This window comes from Lynx rufus, unplaced genomic scaffold (assembly GCF_022079265.1).
Source record: "Lynx rufus isolate CCGP_SWC_20201006 ecotype Redwood Valley unplaced genomic scaffold, mLynRuf1.p SCAF_7, whole genome shotgun sequence".
NCBI classification, from domain to species: domain Eukaryota; kingdom Metazoa; phylum Chordata; class Mammalia; order Carnivora; family Felidae; genus Lynx; species Lynx rufus.
This window is the reverse complement of record NW_025814889.1, coordinates 99265128-99288983: the sequence shown is the minus strand read 5'-3', so window position 1 is coordinate 99288983 and position 23856 is coordinate 99265128. Positions and strand designations below refer to the sequence as shown.

Genomic DNA, 23856 nt, shown 5'->3' with positions numbered 1-23856 from the left:
CATTTTGAAAACATTTTCAAGACAAGAATCCGGTAGGATTTAAAAACAGTTCCACTTCCGGTAACACCGGAAGCAATTTGAAGATGGCGTTCTCCTTTTCTAGCGGGCAAGCCAACGCGGAGGGGAAAAGTGAATTTCGTAACAAGAAGCCGAAGCCGGAGAACCGAGGTGAGGTTGAGGGAGAACCGAAGCCTGGTATTTGGATATTGGGTTGCGATTGTTTTCTTTGGCTGTCTGGGGACGTGTAACGCTACCTTGAGTCTGCTTTGTGAAGTTGAGTACCTATCATTGCTGACGACTGGCGATGTTGGCCAGGCCTGCGGGACCGACTGGCGGGTATGGTGCCAGCCACGTGTTTCTGACCGCTTTTGCTAGGGGCCTTTCAAAGTGAAGATATTACAGAGTTTGTTTTCTGTAAAATGAGGAGGATTAAGAAATTGTGGAGGGCGCTGCGAGACCTTATACTTGCTTTAAGGCGGGGGCTGCAAGTTGACAAAATGAGGGGTGGAATGAAGTAGGTATAGGAGGGCCTTATGTACGTTATTGAATGCCGACAAAGGAAGCGTCTGATGTACAAGTGGCTGATAATGAAGCAGCTGATAATGAAGGAGTGAAACAGACATAGAGATACGGAGCAGGAGGTTACTTGGCGTGTTCTTAACCCTAGTTTGCCTGTTAGTGAAGAAATTTTGGAACATTTATCATTATTCCTCTTGGTCAGATGGCTAAAATATTAGACGACACAGCTCGCACTGTGTCTTCACAGACTTTAGACCGCCTTACTTTTAAATTGCCGTCTTGCTTTGTAGTCTGTTTTCATACATTTTTCTTCAGTATGAAGGACAGGAAGAGGGGATAGAGAAGTAGCTCAAGACCTGAGCAACCAATCTTGTTTTAAGTGTTCAAAACCTTGGACTGTCATTCTGTAGGCATTAGGGAGGTATTAAAAGGAGTTTTGTTGCTGTTTTTAATTATGCAACGTACACGGAGTACTGTATGTGTACAGCTTGAAGAATAAAACCTACACGTTCCGGAGAAAGAACCATTACGCAGAAGCAGCATCACCAAAGTCCAAACCCCTCTAGCAGCACCTCTCAGATCATATTCTTTGCCCTCACAGGACGTGAAGTGACCATCCTGAATCGTGTTAGCAGTTTCTGTTTTCTTCGTAATCTTTCCAACTATGCACAAAATGGTTTGGTTTTGTCAGTTTTTGAATTTTATATGAATGCAAGAGGGCTGTAGACATTGTTCACATTGTTCTTAGGCTTAACTTTGTTTTTCTTATTCAGTCAAGAAGATACTGGTAGCTGTAGTTTATTCTTTTCATTTGCTGTTGACATTTCCTTCTGTGAACATACACATATCTGTATTTTCAGTCTACTGTTGGTGGACATTTGGATTGTTCGCATTGTTTGCTATTATAAGCAGTGCTCCTATAAACATCTTTTATGTCTCGCCTCATTTGCATGTTGAAGAGTTTCTCCAGATTATGTACATGGAATTGGAATCCGTGAAGGTTAGGGTATGTGGAGGTAATACTAAATCTTTCTCAAAGGGGTTGTGCCAGTTTACGCTCCCACTAGCAGTGGGTGAGAGTTGTCATTGCTCTACGTCCCACACTAACACGTGATATTATCTGAATTTCAAATTTTTGTCATTTTGGTAAGTATGAAATGGTGTCTGGCCGGGGTTTTAATTTGAACTTTCCTTATTACACATCTTTGTACATTTTGGGGCTATTTACACCCCCTCTATTGTGAAACTCCTGTATATTTCTTTTGCCAGTTTTTTGTTTGTTTAATTTGTAGCTGTTTAACTTGTTTTTTTGTTTAATCTGTAGCTGTCGAAATGTTTAAACCGGGTAGGGACTTGGGAAGATAATACATTTTAAGTAATCACAGTTGTAGAATTTGAGGTTTTGTTTTTTTGTTGTTGTTGTTGTTTAGGATATTGGGAAGTGAATAATATATGAAGACTAATTCTCTGTGATTTGAACCAGAAATAGCAAAGTAGATACGAGTATTAGAAACGAAGCAAGTTTATGTGTGGTGGAGAACATGAACTACGTAGGCCCTTTTCTCAGACTTAGTGTGCATAAGAATCTCCTAGTGAGATTATTAAAACACAGATTCTTGGGCCTCATCCCAGAGATTCAGAATTGTTAGGTCTGAGCTGGAGCCCAAGAACTGGACATTTTTTAAAGTTTATTTATTTATTTTGAGAGAGAGAGACAGAGAGAGAACCAGCGGGGGAGAGGCAGAGAGAGGAGGACAGAGGATCTGAAGCAGGCTCCATGCTAATAACAGAGAGCCCGATGTGGGCCTCTAACTCTGGAACCATGAGACCATGATGTGGGTCGGAGGCTTAACCAACTGAGCAACCCAGGGGCCCCAAGAATCGCATTTTTGACAAACCCCTAGTTTATGCTGATGCTGCAGGCCTGTGGTTCATAATTTCGAGTAGTACTAAATTAAAGCATAGCTGTTAGATTTAAGAAATTGCTAAAATCCAGGACCAGGAGTTTTAATAAATGATGTGGGAGATCACTTACGGCGTTTAGGAGGCATTTTGTTTTATTGACAGGAGACCTAGACTGTATCACCTTTGTGTCCCCTTAGGCAAGTCACTAATATTTTCGGACTGAATGTCTTTTGTAAAATGACAGTTGTCATGAAAGATGTACAGAAATAGGCATATGAAACCCCTTTGGGAAGCCTAAAACTCTTTACTAGTGATTAGTACCTGAGAGTGTACCCTGGAATATCAGCTTTTAAGTTTTACATGTGCACAAACACAAACATATGCATATATACGCGCATATGCAGGCTCCAGTTCAGGAAAGTCTGAAAGATTATTTATATTGAAAATAGTGTTGTAAACAGAGTTGTATTTGAATCTTCAACTCTGAGATAGTGTAGTGCAATAGAAGTTTCTTGAGGACCCCAGTGTCTGTCAGGCATATGCTAATTACCGTGGATCCAAAGAGGGTCCCTGCCCTTAAGGACCTTTGTCTTATGAGGCTGAAGTATTTACACATAATTTTTTTTTTAATTTTTTTTTCAACGTTTATTTATTTTTGGGACAGAGAGAGACAGAGCATGAATGGGGGAGGGTCAGAGAGAGAGGGAGACACAGAATCTGAAACAGGCTCCAGGCTCTGAGCTGTCAGCACAGAGCCCGACGCGGGGCTTGAACTCACGGACGGCGAGATCGTGACCTGGCTGAAGTCGGACGCTTAACCGACTGCGCCACCCAGGCGCCCCATACACATAATTTTAATAGTGTGTTGGTAATAATGACAGAGGCATGTTCTTTATTGAATAATCTAAAAAGCATGGGGACAGGAACTACAAGGAGAATAATTGGAAGCATGTAAATGTGTGCATGTAAGTGTTCAAAAAGTGTCCAAAAGAAGGGTAGAATTTTATGTGTACGTTTCTTCCCCTCTTTAGATGAATCGGAACTCCTCACTGTTCCTGATGGTTGGAAAGAACCAGCTTTTTCCAAAGAGGACAATCCCAGAGGACTCTTGGAGGAGAGCAGTTTTGCAACTTTGTTCCCAAAATACAGAGAGGCTTACTTGAAAGAGTGCTGGCCATTGGTACAGAAAGCCTTGAATGAACATGTATGCACATTTTATACATTTCTGTGAGATTTTGCCCTTATACCTTTACTTTCAAACAAGTATGGATGCTGATGGACTTTTCTATAAAGTAGTAGCATAACTGGTTAATTTAGTTCCTTTGGTATTTTAAACAGCCTGGATAGACGCTTTATTCTTATAATCCATTTGTTTTTAATTTTGTAATGCATTACTTTGAAATAGTCACATACCTTTAAAATTTTAGGGATCTCCTGGACTGTCTGAAAGTCACCTGTGACCTCCAGGTTTCAGGATGCCTGTTCTGTACTGTGATTAGTTGCCATGTTTCTGTATAGTTAGAGTTGAGGCATGTTCCTGGATGATTGCTTAATTTTCATTTTATTTTTTTATTTAAAAAAAAATTTTTTTTTTAACGTTTATTTATTTTTGAGACAGAGAGAGACAGAGCATGAACGGGGAGGGTCAGAGAGAGAGGGAGACAGAGAATCTGAAACAGGCTCCAGGCTCTGAGTAGTCAGCACAGAGCCCGACGCGGGGCTCGAACTCACGGACAGTGAGATCGTGACCTGAGCTGAAGTCGGACGCTCAACCGACTGAGCCACCCAGGCGCCCCTTAATTTTCATTTTAAATGCAAGACGAGGATGTGGCCAACTTTCCCCTAGTTGTTGCTGCTGCCATGCCCCTCGAGCAGTGTATTTGCTTTTGTTTTTCAAACTGGATTGAAATCTGTTAGTGGAGCAACAAGTTCATTTAGTGGATATAACGAGCCTTTAAAAAGAAAAAGAATGTATCACATGTGGGTAAGGGTAAATACCATTTTGTACAGCTTTTGGCTCACTTACGTGTGTGTGTGTGTGGGCACATGTGCACACACCAGGTTGGGACATATGATGTAGTTCTCAACCATGTGACTGTTCTGGAGTTGTTTGTGCCCATTAAGTATTGGGGTGCTTCAGGAAACAGCAAGCATTTTACAGTGGTCTGCATCTGAGATTGAACTCTCGTAAACTCAGAGACCTGACCTTATGTTGAATTGTTCATCACTCACTATGTTGAAATACTCTTCAGAGGATGCTCTCAGTCAGAAATAGCATTTTAATTTGCTTTGTCAAATTCTGGCTCTTCATATTAAGATGAACGCATATATTCATGCATAACGTTCCAATGATTGCATCCTTCTCAGTGTGTGAGGATTTGTTTTTAGTTTGTATTTAGCCAGTACAAACCAGCTAGAACAAAAGTTTGAAAGAGAAAGTCTGTTCTCACCCTAAGGAGCAGATCTACCGATCAGAGCTGGGTCCAAGATAGGGAAGCTATATGTAGCTTTACATTTTTACCTTGGGTCTTCATTTGCCTTGATACATATTTTTTAGACTAGAAATAGTCTTTATTCCAATAAGGACAAAGTATTCTAAAGCCAAGTAAGTATAAATGGTTTCAGGTGCCAGAGTCTCTAACATTTTGAAATATGAAAGTAATCAAGTATTAATTATTTATATCAACTCCCCAGCTTCCTCACAGAGGGAGTTGATAGAATTTGAGAGAGCTTAATGTATAGTAATTAATAGTTTGATTAGGATAGGCTCTCTGGTTATCTAAGATCGAATTGATTTTTAGACAGTTGTGTATTTGCTCTTTCCTTGTTGCAGCACATTAATGCAACCCTGGACCTGATCGAGGGCAGCATGACTGTCTGTACAACAAAGAAGACTTTTGATCCGTATATCATCATTAGGGCCAGAGACCTAATAAAACTTCTGGCAAGGAGCGTTTCATTTGAACAGGTAAATTTAGAATTCCAAAACCTTTGTTTTGTTTGCATCAACATCAGAGACAACATATAACACTGCATGCCTCCCTCTTAGAGTTTTCATTTTTCGGCTTAGATTTCATTAGCCTGGGCCTTGAAAATGAATTTATTTGTAAAGAATATTGATGGAGTATTTTCTTTATTTTCCCAAAGGCAGTACGAATTCTTCAGGATGATGTTGCATGTGACATCATTAAAATAGGTTCTTTAGTAAGAAACAAAGAAAGATTTGTAAAAAGAAGACAACGTCTCATTGGTCCCAAAGGATCTACATTGAAGGTATTTTTTATCAGTGGAAAACTTAAGTGTCTTCCTCTGTCATTAGTTTTCCAGTGTACTGAACTTCAACTTACTGTTCTTTTGATAACAGGCTTTGGAACTCTTAACAAACTGTTACATTATGGTTCAGGGAAATACAGTTTCAGCCATTGGACCTTTTAGTGGCTTAAAAGAGGTGAGAACCATTTACTATCTTTAGTTAATTTTCAGCAGAGAACAAATTAAGTAATTTGGTTATAATACTTCATTGGATAATATATTGTTTTACAATTGTTATTCTTTTTTAGAGTGTCCTTTGATTTACCATTAGTAAATAAATACTTTGTGCTTCATGTTATTTGAGGCAATCATCACTCTTAGATCCTAACATATTACGGCCAATCTTCGGCAACTAAAGAGGTATCCGTTTCTGAATTAGAAGGTCTGCACATCATCACTCTTTCCACTACAAGTTTTAAATGGGTATTTAAGATTTTAGTCTATAGCACATATGGGAGATATGTAATTACATGTGCTCAAATGATTGGAGAATTGAATAGTGATAATTGTTATTTGCAGTAACCTATAAAGCCAGTAAAGGTCAGAGTCTAAATAAACTTCTTTTCCTTTAAAATATATTTTGTTTTATTTGAATTTTAGTATAATGTTTATTTAATGTATTGATGAACTTTTTTTTTTTAACTTATCAAATTGAATGTTATGAGAAAATCTGTGGAGCAGATACACATTTCTGTTAACTCCGTTTGCTGTCTGCTGTGAAGTACTGTTCCCTTTCCAGGACCTTTATTAGCAATTCTGTTGAACACCTTTCTCATAAATTATCTGCCCTTTTCTCATGTGGCAATAGGAACTGAAATAAATACTGTATAATTTTGTAAAATCTAAATATATTTAATTTTCACAGCAAAGCTATAAAATTGTATTTCCATATTATTTACATATTACAAATGAGAAAGCTGGAACAGGACAATTAAGTGACGTTCCCTTCCCATTATTTGAGGCCACATTTTCTGACTCTAAATCTAGCCTTCTCCCTAAACTACACAGTTCCAAAATGTTGCTGTATTAATTCTATATGTTACATTTTAGCTGTAAAGTTGAGACACTTCATTGTATCTAAGAGAGTTTTACTGTTATGAAGAATCTAGAAGTCACTCAGCAGTTGAAGGACCTCCTGTATTCAGTTTGGTAGCCGTTGCCTAGTCCGTAGGATATGTTGCAGTATATTAATCCCCTTCCATTTAGTTTATTAAAATCTATGTAAGTGACTAATTGATTTTTCTTTGCAAATTTCAGGTACGAAAAGTAGTCCTAGATACTATGAAGAATATTCATCCAATTTATAACATTAAGGTGAGTGTTAATTATATATTATTATAACAGTGGTTGTCAGACTTCTTTTAGCTACAGAAACCTTTCTTGAAATTAAATCTTCTATGGAAGCCTAATGCACAAAACAGATGAACAGAACTATTTGGGGTAGATTAGAGATAGTTCAGCCTACTCAACTCTACCCAGTCCTGTTGTTACATCTTTGGAGGCTTAGGTCTCTGGCCTACAGTCTGAAAACTGTTGAAGGGGATACTCAAACACATGACATAGTTTTTATACAGAGGAAATAAGCTTCATAGAAATGGTCGTAGATGATAAAAATCAGATTTTCTTGGATTATGGGCTTATTACTATATTTAAAGATGTCATCTTTCAGTATTCTGCCTTTTTCTGTTAAATAGAGTCTGGAATATTTCAGATTGGATTAAAACTTTTTTTCTTAATTTAACAGTCAAAATTATAAACTCTCTGAGAGAGATCTGTTACATCCCTGTGCACACAGGATTCGTGATGGTACTTGGAAATTTAATCATGCTGTAAGCGACTGTGAGGGGTATTTATTAAGCAGTCCACTTACATTTGATGAAGTTAAGTCACTCTTAGGGGTGCCTGGCGTGGTTCAGTTGGTTAAGCATCCAACTTTGGCTCAGGTCATGATCTCAGGGTTCATGGGTTCAAGCCCCGCGTTGAGCTCTGTGCTGAGAGCTCAGGCCCTGGAGCCTGCTTCAGATTCTGTGTCTCCCTGTCTCTGCCCCTCCCCTGCTCGTGCTCTGTCTCTCTCTCTCTCTCTCTCTCTCTCTCAAAAATAAATAAGCACTTAAAAGAATAAAAAATACATATATTTTAAGAAGTCACTAGTAAATTGGGGTGAAGGAATGATTTTGAGTTACTTTGGGACATTAAAAATAGAGCTAGTTTTGTATCTGATACCTGGTTTCCTTCCTTGGATGTTCCAATGTGTGCAGAAGTCAGTGGAGTGGGAGAAATGGGTTTTGTCTGATCATGAGAAAGTTTACTTTTTTCTTTTCCTGTGATAATTAAAGTACTACCAAAAGCTTCCTGCTTTCAGGGGACATTACTAATTAACTCTCCCTGCTACTATTAAAGTTGAATTTTAAGGGTTTTAATGAATTAATGGTTGAAAAGGTGAATTAGATTAATCTCATTTTCATCTCAATTATTTTAACAGTTCTGCATTTCTATTTATTTATTTATTTATTTATTTATTTATTTATTTTAATTTTTTTTTTCAACGTTTATTCATTTTTGGGACAGAGAGAGACAGAGCATGAACGGGGGAGGGGCAGAGAGAGAGGGAGACACAGAATCGGAAACAGTGTCCAGGCTCTGAGCCATCAGCCCAGAGCCTGACGTGGGGCTCGAACTCACGGACCGCGAGATCGTGACCTGGCTGAAGTCGGACACTTAACCGACTGCGCCACCCAGGCGCCCATTTTTTTTTTTAATTAAAAAAAATGTGTATTCATTTTTGAGGGGGAAAGCGCAAGTCGGGGGTGGTGCAGAGAGAGAGAGGGAGACAGAGGATCTGAAGCAGGTTCTGTGCTGATAGCAGTGAGCCCGTTGCAGGGCTCGAACTCAACGAACTGTGAGATCATGACCTGAGCTGAAGTTGTACACTCAACCGACTGAGCCACCCAGCTGTCCATAAAGCTTTTTTAAAATTTTTTAAAAACTGTTTCTGCATTTCTTAATCTAAATTTCTAATGGTTTTCTGAAGCTTAGTTTTAGATTACTTATTTTTTTATGGAATTGGTTTGCTCCTACTGTGGAGATTAAGAACTACTCTTTTTAATTTTGTTATTTATAGGAACAGTATTTATAATGTCTTGGTTTGACAAATATATGGCTTATAAAATTAAAAATTCTTACTTTGTTCATATATTGTCATGACTAAAGACCTTAATGATTAAACGAGAGTTGGCAAAAGATTCTGAATTAAGATCACAAAGTTGGGAAAGATTTTTGCCACAGTTCAAGCACAAAAATGTGAATAAACGCAAGGAACCAAAGAAGAAAACTGTCAAGAAAGAGTATACACCCTTCCCGCCACCACAGCCAGAAAGTCAGGTCAGTATTAAATGTTGAATTTCTTCACATGACGGGGGAGACCATTTTAATCTGTTTTGTCAGAAACTTCATGGAGAGTAATTTAGGTGGACTTTCTGTATGTGAGTGTGTATGTGTTCGGGTGCGTATAGGTATAAGAAACTAAAGGTAATGTAAATAGGCTTATTTTGAGCTGAGTGCGTGGGGTGGAGTGGCGGCTTCACGGTATGAGTGGTTGGTGTCACTTGTGTCCCTGCAGCCAATCCAGTCTCTGCACTTCCCATGGATACACACATTTAATGATTTAACCCTTAATGCTCTCACTCTGCGTCAGCACCATTCTTATGACCACATGCTATGTGAATGCTCAGTTTTGAGGTCTTTAAGTGATAATATCTATCATTTTTCTAAATTATGAATGTCTCTCATTTTAGCAGCTGTTTTCTGGTTCCTTTTTTTCCCCAAATTTCCTTTTCTCTCTTGGCCATCACTGTTTCCTTCGTACTGCCTTTTCCTTCTATCATAGTTGTCCAGCAAAACTCTCAAACTTAATCAGTTCTAAAATTTGTTTTCTTTCCCATAATGTGGCTAGTGAACACAGCTGGAAAAAGTCTTCTCTTTGGACTGTATCCACTATAAATTCACGTTTCCAGCCTCAGATAGGTCCTCACCGTTGTCTGGTAGTTCTGTGCATCCTCTTAATTCTTGAAGCACCCCTCCCACTCCTACCTGATGACCCTGCATTTCAGTTTATGGAAGTATTTAAGACCATCAGGTGAGAACTCCTTCAACTTCCTTTTCTCTCACCTGTAATTTTTTTTTTTTTTTTCCCATCTGCACCCAGTCCTTTCTTTACCTGTTCTTTGAATTCTGTCTTCACCTGTCTCCTAAGGGATCTTACTTCATAATTCACTCTCTTGGCTATATCTTAAAGTCTTTCCTCTCTACTAGTTCTTTGTTCTCAGCATGTAGACACATCCCCTTCTGTGTTGAAACAGCCTGCTGTGTATTCCATGAACACATCACCTCCTTTCCTATCCCTGTGCTTTTTGCATGTATTTCCTTTAGCTTAGAGTATATTTCCTTTTCATGTCACTGCCTTTATGAATTAGTCAGATTTTTGACTTCACTGTCTTCACCTCAAGGACACTGTGCCTTTTTTAGGAAATGATTTCTCATCTACCTTATTTCTCATGTAATTATAAATACTGCTTTCAACAGATTGATAAAGAATTGGCTAGTGGTGAATACTTTCTGAAGGCAAGTCAAAAGAAGCGACAGAAAATGGAAGCCATAAAGGTAAGACTCTGTCTAGCTCACAACATTGATAGTACAATTCACAGAAACTTAAATTCCTACTTAACTATAAATTGTGTTCTCTAATGTATTTTTTTTATTAATAACGCAGGCTAAACAAGCAGAAGCTCTCAGTAAGAGACAAGAGGAAAGAAACAAAGCTTTTATTCCACCTAAAGAAAAACCAGTTGTGAAACCGAAGGGAGGTAAGTGCTCGTTTTCCAATTCTTGATGTGATATGAAAGTCTGTTTTTGAAAAGTAAACCCATATGAATTTGTCTGAATCTCTTTGAATGTTAACTAAAGAAATAACCATCTTTCATCAGTTCTCTTGCTGCTTCATTAATCATTAATACTAGGGACAGGAGACCACTGAAGTGTTTTATAATTTATTAGCAGCTGATGCCTATTTCAGAGTCTCCAGATTGACAGTCCTCTCCTAACCTCTGATTGTGCTGGAGAAGGACTCTTCATTGTGAAAGCTCTAAACCAGGGCAGTGAATCCTCTGTAGAGATCAAAGTAACGAAAGCAATGAGGTCCCCAAGCTCTGTTATCATGCCTCTCAGAAAGAGCTTATCAGAAGTTACGCTTTTCTTCTCTTTACTTATGTGATCTGTGGCTTAAAGTTTGATTCCTATATTATTAACGATGGATTTCTGATCACCTTGGGCTAAAGGACACCATCAAAGTAGTAGGAAGGTCTTAGGGGCTGTTAAAAGGACACTCCGTGAAAACAGTGTTCTGTCTTCTCTTTTCCATTCCTAGTCTCATTTGATCCATCCTGCCCTCTTCTGTGTTCTCTTTCCCACTAGTAACACCTGTACTCTTCCCTAAGTAATTTTCCGAAGTAGCCAGTGGCACAGTGAGGGGAGGGAAGTCACTGGTATTGTTGTACATGACCTATTGGTCAAGACCAGACATGACGTTTCTATTTTAGTTTCCTGTATTACATCAGTGTTAATAGCTTTAAAAGTACTGTATTCTTCTATGTATGTCACTGGTTATATAAAAGTTAAAAATGTCATAAACATTAAAATTTGCAGTTTGTTCAGCCTGTGAGTTTTCTGCTTAGGACGTTGTTCAGTAGCCAGTTTAATCTCAGTTTATGATGATTTAAAATGTAGCTGTTTCACTGTAGTGGAGGCTTTAAGTCTCTGCTCCTCAAGTTGCTGGGAAGTTTGTCTGATGATATTTTAGCTGGTGATTCTCTTATGCTCTGAACACTGTCCTTTACATGGTGAGGAAAAGGTGCATTTTTGTCTCCTCCTTTGTCTTTGTTGTTCAGGCTTTTGGCATTGATGGTTGGATTCTGTTAGGAGGACCTCCAGATATGCTCAGATTATTGTCTTTATTACCAAAATCTTGTTAAATGAAATACTGCTAGTCATTCATTGAACTAATATTTGGAAAACTTTGAGTTTTTATGTGTGGTATTAGATGAAGTAGATTTGACCTAAAGCTTCATGATTAGTTAATTAAAATTATTCAAGCTGGAAGGGCTACGTGGTAATATTCTTCTTGAAATGTAATTTCAAAGTATTTTAGTGTGCAGAATTGGAAATTGGCATATTAATGAGTACTCTAAAGTTCCAAAATATCGGAAAGAATATAAGTAAAAATAATCCAATCTCAAGTACAATTTAGGGGTAAAAATGAAGTTTTAATATTGTTGAATTCAGTGATTTGTTCAGATAGCTAAACTATAATGCCATTTTCATGTGTACCTTCATTAATGTACTTATAAAGTAATTTATGATTTTTTTTCTCTTAAATGTCTAACATTCCTTTAGGCAGGTGCTTTATATTTTACAACATGACCTTTCACTTATTACAGTACTCTGAAGTTACTGTACCAAATACATATTCTTTATGTTTTATTTGGTAAAGCATAAAGAATTACATATGTTGTTTTTAATTTGTCTAGCTTCTACCGAAAATAAAATTGATGTGGCTGCCATCAAGGAAAAGGTTAAGAAAGCAAAGAATAAGAAACTGGGAGCTCTTTCAGCTGAAGAAGTTAAGCTTAAAATGGAAACAGATGAAAAAAAGAAGAAGAAGAAAAAGTAACACTAAATAAACCCCCTGAACTAGAACTCATTAAGCTATCTCCTTTTGTAAAGGATTTTGAGATACTAGGATGTTCGTAGCCTTATGTGTGAGAAGAATACCCTGATCACATTTTTCTAGTTTGTGTCATTCTTCAAATCAGTGTTTATATAAACAGCTGTGTCTTTATAAATATAAATTATTGTATTCTCTGTGTGTGAGTTTTTAATTTTAATGCTGCAGAGTGGTATGTATGTCCTTGTATACCATGCACCTTTTCTGTTTTGGCATGTTTGCCTAAGCATATTAGGTGTAATTTTTTAGGTTGTTTATGTAACGATCTTTTTAGAATGTGGCTATTGTAATTATCCATCAAATCCAGTATTTGCTGCCACTGTTTAGTCTTTACATATAATCATGTCCCACAACTTGGTTTTGAGGAAGATAAATACAGATTTTGCAGTGCTGTCTCTAATGATAATGAGTAAACATTAGGTTTCTTTTTATAATCTTACTTTATATTATGTTTAAGATTAAACAACCCATAAGCAAAAAGCAAAAGCAAAAGCCTCTTAAATCCCTTAATTACTCTTTTGAGTCTGGGAAAATGGGAAACCAAAGACCTCAAATTGCAAGAGAGTGGGGAAAACCAGATGTTTAGCATGGAAGCAGCATGCAGCAAGTTATGTAGAAATGTTTTTACTAATGAGGGCCAGTGGAGTCGTTTAGAATCACCTAAATCTAGCACATTCATTTTGTAGTTTTAGAAGCTGAGACACAGACGGGCTGAGTTACTTACTGAAAGTCACAGCTGTGGCAGCCTGAAAACAATACTTATTCACAGAAAAGTGGGAAGTAAAAAGTTTATTCTAGAGTTAGGAAGTTGAGACTTTTTCTTTTGATGAAGGGTTTATTGCAACATTTTTTTCTGAAATATTTTAAAATAAGAAATAAATACAACCAACTGTTATTTTTTTAATGCCATACATGAATGAGTTGCGGTTTTTTTCTGGATTTAGTTCAAAAGAACTGAGGGTATCTGTGCTTGACCCAAATGGTCATTATGACACCCAGTATTAGGATTGGTGGACTAACAATGAGAAAGAGAGATAAGTTCCTGTTGCGCACAGATACTGGCCAGTCAGGATACACAATAGAGTAGTAACCTGTGAAACAAACATCAGATGTGCTCTTAAATGTTGTTTCTCATAATGCAGTAATATAATTCACATCGATCTAATGGAACAGTTAAAAGATTTGTATACATACGTGTGACTTTGTCTCGTTGTGGGTTAACTGTGGAGTCAGAAGAAAGAAAAAATGTACGTTTAAAATTTTATTTTAAAAAGCCAAGTTGCTATTTATAACCATTAACTTGCTTTGACTTTATTGCAGTGTTTTTTAAACATTAAGATTTTTTTGTACTAACTATACTAATTTGACATTTTTAAGTTGACTTTATTTATAAACTTTTTATATACTACTATAAGTGGAAAATCATTTTACATACCACAACTAGCAGATAATAAATACAATTAAAATGAAAAACCATGAGAATTGAAAAATAAAGAATTACATATTAGGAACAGTCAATGTGAGCAATGTATTAAAATATTTTCCTGGAAATATGTTCTTTCCCGAGAAGATTGATACTATTTATGATCAGTCAGTAATAAAGAGACCGTGACCTCGCTCTCCGTCATTCCAGTATGTCATTAAATTGTCAATAGGGATTTGGCTCTCCTGTCATAATTATTCCTCTCCTTTTACTGAGCTTTATTCAGATTTTGACATTCAGAGCACTAGGTAGAAAATTCTACATCTGCCTTAGCCTTCATGATACTTTTTTTATTAAATAGATGACGTTTCCATGCCAGTTGTATGCCAGCTGCTGTTGAATTCTGTGGGACTCTGGCAAGTACTTCTGGGTACTTGTGAGCATCCCTGCTTGGGCTTTGGTGAATTACAAGGAAGCTGCCGCTGCTCTACCTGTTTTGGCAGTTAATACCATGAAATCAAGGATGTGCTGTGCTAGTTATATTTTTTCTTACATACACGTTTTTTAAATGTTAAATATTCAACTCTTGAATATCGAGACAAATGGACATTCATGCACTAGCTAAAATCATCCCGTGTACCACTGATATACCCAGCACATTATGTAAAAACCATGCTGATTTGGCCTCCATGGGTATTTATTGAACCTGCCAACAGTACCTAAAGGACCAGAAAGGAATTTGTTCCTCCAATATTTACCATAATTTGTCAAAGATGGAATCTGTTAAAAGCTTTTATTTTTTTAATGTTTATTTTTTGAGAGACAGAATGCAAGCGGGGGAGGGGCAGAGAGAGAAAGAGACATAGAATCTGAAGCAGGCTCCAGGCTCTGCACTGTCAGCACAGAGCCTGACGCGGGGCCTGAACCCACAAACCTCAAGATCATGACCTGAGCGGTCTGCTCAACCAACTGAGCCACCCAGGCGCCCCTGTTAAATGAAAGCTTCTGTCCTCTAACCCTTACCCCCATGCAAATTAGCATGTTTTCCCTTTATTTTTCTTAAGAGCCCAGGAGCTTTTCATTATTGGACCACAGCCTTAATTTTCTGAAGTTTCAGAGGCCATTTCAAGATACATCTAAAACGAAAAGCTAAAAAGCCAAAAGGAGCTTTTCTTGTCATTGTGGAGGTGGTGTTACTAATTATCTAGATTTTTAAAGAGAAGGAATGATTTTTTTAAGGAAACATACATCCAGATTAGTGCTTATTTGCCAGCCAGACTAGGGTATAAGTGAATTACGCATAATTCCTACTTGTTTGGAATTTAGAATCCAGCAGGAAAGACAGTGAACCAGTGGCAACAATTAAGTTACTCTTTAAATAATTTAAAATAATTGTCTCAGTTTTCACCACAGATTTTAAAGAAGCATCATGAGAATCGTTCATGGGCATAAAAAGTCTCAAAGTTTGGGGATAAAGAAAACACCAAGAGTCAACTCAACATTTGGGAGTTGAGTTTGGGAGGATGTATTTGTGGATAATAGGTAATATTTATTGAGTGCTACTGTATGCTAGGCTCTTGTTCTAAATAGAAGTATTTTTTTTCTTTTTTCATTGATTTGTTTCACCAAACCTGTGAAGAGGCCCCACCATCTACATTCTATTGCTGAGGAAATCTGTTCAGACAGTTGCCCCAGGTCACGGTGGTGGAACTGGAAATTGAAGTTGGGCATGTGGTTTTTAAAATGCATGGTTCTAGGGCGCCTGGGTGGCTCTCAGTTGGTTGTCTGACTCTTGACTTTGACTCAGATCACGTGGCTCCTGAGTTCAAGCCCCGCATCAGGCTCTGTGCTTGCAGTGCGGAGCCTGCTTAGGATTCTGTCTCCCTCTCTGCCCCTCCCCTGCTTGCTCTCTATCTCCCTCTCAAAATAAAAATAAAAGACAATAAAATGTGTGGTTCTAACTCCTACTTTATACTGCCTCACTTGGGAAAAAATAATATGCTTTGTAGTGTTGTAACAACATGAAAGGAAATACTCAGTTGATAGGTTGATACTCGGAGGAGATGTTTGTCGCATAGAGGTTGCACTTTACTAAGTTCTCTTAACAAAACTGCTGTGAATTGGGGCGCCTGGGTGGCGCAGTCGGTTGGGCGTCCGACTTCAGCCAGGTCACGATCTCGCGGTCCGTGAGTTCGAGACCCGCGTCAGGCTCTGGGCTGATGGCTCGGAGCCTGGAGCCTGTTTCCGATTCTGTGTCTCCCTCTCTCTCTGCCCCTCCCCCGTTCATGCTCTCTCTCTGTCCCAAAAATAAAATAAACGTTGAAAAAAAAAAAATTTAACAAAACTGCTGTGAATGAAATAAAGGATGGTCGAACTGGGAGAGAGGTGACTGGCTCAGAAAGCTTGATCGAAAAAGCGTTGCTGTATTGGGATTGAAGATGACAACTCAGTGTTTACAAATCAGTTGTTTTGATCTTGCTGGAATTCAGCAAACCTTGGGTCTACAGCTCCTATCTTCTTAGTCACTTTTTGTGGTAATGATTAGAGCTACAGAAGAAGGCTATTCTTTGCTTCCCTAAGTTTCCCTTAAATATATGTTCATTACTAGGACAGTAAGCCATTGGTTTGATTGCTGCCTGATGCCAACTTCCATGAAAACAGCTATTAGGAGAAAGCAAACATTTGCATTCTTAACTCTGTAGAAAGTTCTAATAGTTTCAAACACATTGTATTATTGGTAGAGTTTTCCTTTTACTCACTGCAGAGATTATCCAAACACTTGTCATCATTGGGGCAGGCACTGCAGGTGGACCCTTCTCTGTATGGCCAACTTCTGTATTGTCTATAAAGTAGAAAAAAAGCTGTCCATTAGGAGAGGTGGGTTTTTGTTGTTGCAATGAAATTTGCTACTCATCTTTTCTGCAGGATGGAAGTCCACAGATTCAGAGGGTTGGTGAGGGAAGCGGAAATAGAAGCCTGTTCATATTTGCAGAGTTCCCTCCATGGGACTATGTCTGTGAACCTTTGAGAGCGAGAGACAGAGAGACAGAGAGACAGCATGAGCAGGGGAGGGGGAGGGAGAGAGGGAGACACAGAATTTGAAGCAGGCTCCAGGCTCACAGCTGTCAGCACAGAGCCCGATGCAGGGCCTGAACCCACGACCTGTGAGATCATGACCTGAGCTGAAGTTGGACACTTAACTGACTGAGCCACCCAGGCACCCCAAAATAGTTTCAGTAGAGGTTAGTGAAAATAAAGATGTAACTTTTCTAATCCAAGTTCATGGACTCAACTCCCCTCCCCTAATACTTTAGAAACTTTTTTTAGAAACTTTTTTTTAGAAACACCTTTAAGAAACTTTGGTTAAGAACCAAAGTTAAGGACACATTACTTTCATTAACACCTCCTTTCCAACCCAAAATATGTGTTCTAATCTTATTTGGCTCCAAATTAATTTAGGTTGTTTTCGAAACTCTGTTTATCCTCATGCTTGCTTTACACTGTGGGAAACAGTTAAAGGAATATAGTGATTCTGATAATAATTGCCCAAAGTGCACATTAATCTGTGGATATTTTCATTGTTAAAAAGCACCATACTCTTTGAGAGGGCAAGTTCTAGAATAAAATCATTTATCCTATTTCATTCTTTGTTGAATTGTGAAAACTATACAGAGGGAGAAATTACTACTTCAAAAACTGGCTAAAAACAAAAAGCAGTTGTGAATTCTAGGGAAATGGCACAATTCATCCTGAGAGAAACATGCTATTGGAAAGGCCTGGATTTGTCTGGATAGGAACAATTGACACAAAGTGCCCTGATGTTTTCTGTCCATAAAGAAGCAGGAAGTTTTACTGTTTCCCCTGGCAGCCTGAGGGAGAAAGGGTTGGGGCCCTGGGACTGAGGAAAAGACTTTTTTTTTTTTTTTTGAGTAATCTCTTTGGCCAACATGGGACTCGAACTCAGGACCCTGGGTCACATGCTCTACTGACTGAGCAGCCAGGCCCCCTGAGAGAAGATCTTTAAAGAAAAAGATAAATATGAGTAAGGGTTCTCAAAGGGTGTATTCGTACCCTGTAGATAATACATAGTCAAGGTTGTCATTTCCTCTTCTGTGCTGTAATCCTTTCTCCCACTAATCACAAGATAGCCTTGCTCAGAGGGGCCCAGGGGCTTGAAGAGAGAGTTGTGTATGTGAAAACTGCAGATCAGAATGACCCGTAGCAGCTAGGAGGAGGGGCCAAAGCCAGTCTGGGCAATGAATGACTCCAGAGATTGAGTTACAGGTGACTGGAGAATTAAGCACCCTGCACCCCACTCTTAGGAAATCTCAGAAGTATGGAGAGGATACTGGACTTCCTAGAATTATGTGGGCTAATCATGTGACTTTTTGTACATGGAAGGAGGAAAACAAGCTGAGAAGGCAGAAGATAATGAGGACATCCCTAACTGGTCTCTGTGCTCCTCCCTTATGCCCTCCAATCCATTTCCCACATGTCATTCAGAGTGATCTCCAAATGTAAGGCAGGTCTTGTCACTCCCTTGCTGAAAATACTTGGATGATTCCTCTTGGGATGTGAATAAAGTTAAATTTACCATGGCCTACACTGCCTTGCAAAGGCTGAACTGCCTCCTTCCCCGTTTCATCTGATTCAGTGATGCAAGCACCCTGACCTGTTTTTGCATCCTTTCCACAGAAGCTTTTCAGGTGTTTTCTGCAGCAGACATCTGTTCCTGAAGTTCTTCACGAGTCTGGTTCCTTTCTAATCTTCATGCCTGTGCTTAAATACATCATTTTATCCAACAAAGGGTCCTGCCAATTGATAGTGTTGATTACAGTATCATATTGTATTTCCTTCATTACTCCTATCATAATGCAGTTTATTGTCTATCTGCCCCATAGATATTCCATAGAAATAGAAATTCCATAAAAGCAGGGACTGTGTCTGGCTGGTTCTCCTTTGCATCTCAGTATACAAATATTTGTTGGATGATTGTATGAATCCACTTATTTGTATGAATAAATGAATGTTAACTCTATAGAAGCATTAAAACTGGTTATTAGCTTTACAACTTCTTGTTTATAACACTAAAAGGCAAATAAAGTCAGGCTAAACCAGGAGAATTTCCATTTGTGCCTTTTTATTATAACAACAATAGTAACTATGAATACTTCTCTAATAATCTCAAATAATGTAATACCATTGCCAGGTATTAGATATAGTTGGTGTTTTACATAACTTTCTTGTTTAATTTTCATAGCTACTTGATAAGTAGCTGGTGCTATTATTATCCCAATTTTTTACAGAGGAAACAGATTCAGAGAGGTTAAGTAACTTGTCCAAGGTCAAGTGAACCAAAGTGGTGGGTTCTCAAGACCCTGTATCGTAACCATTAAGCTATATAAATGTCATGAAGAGTCACCATTGATTGATTTAATGGCTTTGGCTAGTTTTTCCTAGGTTTTCCTTGTTTTCTGACTTACGGATTTTAGGTCAAAGCTATTCTCTTCTGAATGACACCTGCTTTTAATCCTTTTACCCCACCTACACTCAATCAGACTATCCAACGTTTCTTCAGAACATTACTTCAGGGAAAGAAAGAGAGGCTTCCTCTAACAAATCTTCTGGAATCGCAAAGATTGGTAAAATCCAAACATAATTCTAGGGCAACAAATTAAAGAAAAAGATTGGTGTATATATGGCAAAGAGTTAAAGCTTTAAAATATAAACAACTACCATAAATCATTAAGAAAATCACTCTGGTAGAAAAATGAGCAGACCATATGGTTCACAAAAGAAGGAATGTAAATAGGCAATCAGGTGAAAATTTATAATCACCAGTGGTCAAAGAGATGCAAAAGAAACATAAAATAACAGTTTCTCTCAAATTAGAAAATACTAAAAAATTATAATATCCAGTACTAATGAAGAAGTATAAATTGATATATGCCTTCTCTCCATTGGGCCTGATCAGGATGTTGACCTTGGCCATGTCAATGTCATAGAGCTTCTTCAGAGCCTGTCTGATCTGATGCTTGGTGGCACCACAATGAACACAAGTGTTTTGTCTTCTACTTTCTTCATGGTCGACTTGGTAGTTGGGGGAACTTGATGATGACATAGTGGTCAAGCTTGTTTCTCCCGGGAGCACTCATTCAAAGATACTTGGGCTGCATTCAGAGACTCAGTGTCTTGGGCCATTGGAAGGTAGCTGACATGTGGATCTTTTTTTTAAGTGCTGTGAATGTCTTTCAGCACCACTTTCTTGGTCTTCAAAGCCTTTGCTTTGGCTTTGGGAGGGGCAGGGACTTCCTTCTTCACCTTTGGCATCATCTTCATGAAAGAGTACTCTCATATTTTTATAATTATTGATATCTCGTTAAAATTTTAATGATGTGGAAAATGCTCATGGTATAATTTTAAGTAAAAAGTAGAAACTGTGCATTTCCAGTATGATATCCATTTTCTAAATAATGTGTATGATGCATAAGCATACATATAGAAGTTTAAAGAAAGGTGGGGGGAGGGGCGCCTGGGTGGCTTAGTCGGTTGAGCGTTGAGTGTCCGACTTTGGCTCAGGTCGTGATCTGGCAGTTCAAGAGTTCCAGCCCGCGTTGGGCTCTGTGCTGACAGCTCAGAGCCTGGAGCCTGCTTTGGATTCTGTGTCCCCCTCTCTCTGCCCCTTCCCCACTCATGCTTTGTCTCTATCTCTCAAAAATGAATAAATGGTAAGAAAAAAAAGAAAGAAAGAAAGAAAAGAAAAGAAAGGTGGTAGGTGGCATATCATGGGTCTACTCTGTTTTCCAAAGGGAGAAAAATTGTATCCGTTTCAAAAACAAAACTTTCAGAAGTAAATGAAATAAATTACATAAATTGAGAAATTTAATTCTCAATTTATTTTTGCTTTGAAAATTCTGTATAACATGCCAAGTTTTTAATAAACCAATAGAGTAACATCAGTCCTCCTATTCCGTGGTATTATTACCATTTCCAATTAATCTATGTCCCTGCAAACATTTTAGTGTTGCCACTCTAAACATATATGTTGCGTGTGTATTTATATAGCATTTGTAAGGGGTGCACACAGACACACAAGCACACATGTATATATATATTTTTTAATGTACCAGATGTTAATGGAGTAGATCTCTGGGTTAGAGGAATTAAGGGGATATTAATTTTCTTTTTTACCCTTTCTTTATTATCCTAATTTTCTGTAATGAAGATTAATACTTCTAAAAAAGATTTAAGAAGTTTTTCTTAGAAGAATCGATTTGGGTACTTACCCTGGTCCGTAGTTGCATATGAAAAGCGCTCCATGGGAAATACCGGTGCCATGAACGCTGGGACAATACTGTACTGCACAGCCCACTTTGTAACTAGCCGCCCAAACAACCTGAAATAAGGATTTGTAGCGAGAGAGAGAGACAATAAAGTGAACATTGGAGTATGATTAGGACTTCATAAATGTGGTGAGGTGTGTTCACTCTTGTTTAGGTGGAGCAGTTATTACCAGGGGACTCCTAGGTGCTGAGAACTCAGTTAGAAACAAGACTTGTAATTATTATTGGGGTGTGAGTGTGTGAAATAAACATATAAATGATACTAAGATCATTTTGGCATTTGAAATAAAATAGAGAGTGCTGGGGTGAGGGGCCCATCCTGAGAGCCCAGAGAAGGGGCGCTGGAGGAGGCCTTGGAGCTGAGGCCTGCAGGGGGCAGCGCTGGGGATGACCTCGCAGGAGACCTCAACGTGGGAGGAAGAGCCTTCCGTGTGGAGACAGCAGTGGCACAGAGGCCCTGAGGTGGGACGGCGCGGCGGTGACAGTGGTGGAAAGAAGCAGGCAGAGCTGGGATCCAGTGAGTGGGGAGAGTCATTGGCATTGAGGAAGGAGGCAGAGGGGCAGGTCATGGGGAATCTCGTAGGCAAGTGAGCACAGGCTCCTTTTTGCGTCAGAAAGATCACTTGGTTGTCATGAAGTAAATGGACTGAGAAGAGCAAGGGAAGAAAGAGGGAGGGCATTTGGGAGGCTGTTCCAGGGGTGCAAGCAAGAGAAGACGGTGACCCACACTTGGGTGGCGGTCGCGGGTTCCTGGGACTCCGTCAAGTTCATGCTTTAGCTCTAGGTACAGCAGAAAGGATTTGCTTTTGCCTTGAGTGTGAGGTGAGAGGGAACATTTGGGGCCTGAGTAACATTTACTGAGATGGGGGAAGGGAAAGAGCAGGGTGGGTGGGAGTATGGACAGGGCTTCCGTTCAAGTCCCATTCCCTTTGAGACGCCTAATTAAACGTCCAAGTGCAGAGTGACTTTGCTGCTGAATGTGACCGTCTCTAGATTATTATCTAGATCAAGGCTAGATGGAAAAAGGGTGGTGAGTGGCACAGGAGGAAAACCAAGAACAGAGCCAGCTTCTTCAGGGAGAGGGGCCCCACAATGGGAAGACTCCATACTTGATTTAGTTCAACATTGTCACCTATTTTCCCACATTTAGTGGCATTTTCCCCCTGACTTTTGAACAAGGGACTTTACATTTTCATTTTGCACTAGGCCCCACAAATTACATAGCTCGTCTTAACCAAGAGTGTTTGGTGTCAATGGAGCCTAAAGAAAAAAGCTGTTTAAAGAGCTAGTATCTAGACACTAGAGATAAGCCAGCAATTAAATGCACTCCTTTGGGTGCCGGGGTGGCTCAGTCAGTTGAGCATCCAACTCTTGATTTTGGCTCAGGTCATGATCTCACGGTTTGTGGGATCGAGCCCCACGTCGAGCTCTGCACTGATGCAAGCCTGCTTGGGGGTCTCTCTCCTCCTCACTCTCTTCCCTGCCCCCAACCCAAATAAATATATATATATATATATATATATTTTTTTAAAAACACCTTTCCCTTTCTATAGCCCTTTAGAGCTCCCCTCTACTTGCTAGATGGGATGCTACTTGATTCATGGATTAGTTCATAAAACCAATTAGATCTTTAAAATTTACTTGGTTGAACTTTTGTTATTTGACACATCCATCACCATATAGTTACAAATTTTTTTTCTTGTGATGAGAACTTTTAAGATTTACTCTCTTAGGAATTCTCAAATATACAATATGATGTTAACTATAGTTGACATGCTGTACTTTACATCCCCAGGACTTAGTTATTTTATAACTGTAAGTTTGAGCTTTTGACCACATTTACTCATTTTGTCTCCCCACCCCATCCCAACAACCGGTAGTCTTTTCTCTCTTTCTAAGAGTTTGTTTCTTGTTTAGATTCCACATATATGTGAGACCATATGGTATTTGCCTTTCTTGGCCTGACTTATTTCACTACCATAATACCCTCTAGGTCCATCCATGTTGTTGCAAATACCAGGAAAATGGTATTTCTTCAGGAAAATGTATTACATATATAGGAATATTACTTAGCCCTAAAAAAGAACAAAATCTATAGTTTAACAAGTTCCTCAGGTGATTATTATGCATGCTAATTGGGTGCAATGTTGTCTGTATTCCTTTTACTATCACCACTATCAATCATTTTATATTTATTTTTTATCCTTTGGTCTTTGAGCACTTTCTCCAGGGTTTGTTTTATCTCAAGTATTCTATATCTTTGGGCTTCCCACACACACACCTTTAATGCTGTTTCTTTTGTTTTACTGTCTTTTACTTTTCTTTTCCAGTCTCTTTTTTTCCAAGGGCATGCAATGTTAGTTACCATTTTGTTTTCATTGGTGTTTTCTCCTTTAAAGTCAAGTTGTAATTAACACAATAAAATCCATCCTTTTTAGGTGTACAGTTCCATGAATTTTGATAAAAACATAGTTGTGTAGCCACCGCTGTATTCAAGACCTAGAATATTTCCATCACCCCAGAAAGTTCCCTTGTGTTCCTTTGTGGTTGGCTCCTACCCCCACCCCCTGACAATC

At 38.7% G+C, this 23856-nt stretch overlaps 2 protein-coding genes across 3 annotated transcripts in view; one reads left to right on the top strand and one right to left on the bottom strand.

The window, feature by feature from the left end:
* The window catches only part of GLIPR1 (GLI pathogenesis related 1), a 39931-nt gene that overhangs the window by 7697 nt on the left and 8378 nt on the right, over positions 1-23856 (bottom strand). Inside the window, exons 3-6 of one of the 2 annotated variants that reach the window (XM_047067231.1) lie at positions 21224-21333; positions 16697-16779; positions 13709-13735; positions 13289-13605 (exon numbers count right to left, since the gene is read on the bottom strand). In XM_047067231.1, the coding sequence (XP_046923187.1) occupies positions 13460-13605; positions 13709-13735; positions 16697-16779; positions 21224-21333 (366 nt within the window). In that variant the 3' untranslated portion in view covers positions 13289-13459. Of the gene's footprint in view, positions 1-13288; positions 13606-13708; positions 13736-16696; positions 16780-21223; positions 21334-23856 lie in introns of those variants that run through there. The other variant, XM_047067232.1, reaches the window with a different exon arrangement.
* Positions 69-12651, top strand: KRR1 (KRR1 small subunit processome component homolog). The gene is made up of 10 exons (XM_047067230.1): positions 69-168; positions 3456-3628; positions 5258-5392; positions 5572-5697; positions 5789-5872; positions 6994-7050; positions 8947-9117; positions 10318-10395; positions 10505-10598; positions 12318-12651. The coding sequence occupies exons 1-10, from the start codon at positions 84-86 to the stop codon at positions 12458-12460; spliced, it is 1146 nt and encodes a 381-aa protein (XP_046923186.1). The 5' UTR covers positions 69-83; the 3' UTR covers positions 12461-12651.

Coding starts and splice junctions, on each gene's coding strand:
- KRR1 (XM_047067230.1), top strand. CDS start 84: ATGGCGTTCTCCTTTTCTAGCGGGCAAGCCAACGCGGAGGGGAAAAGT. Junction 169..3,455: donor GCCGAAGCCGGAGAACCGAG/GTGAGGTTGAGG, acceptor TCCCCTCTTTAG/ATGAATCGGAACTCCTCACT. Junction 5,698..5,788: donor CCAAAGGATCTACATTGAAG/GTATTTTTTATC, acceptor TTTTGATAACAG/GCTTTGGAACTCTTAACAAA.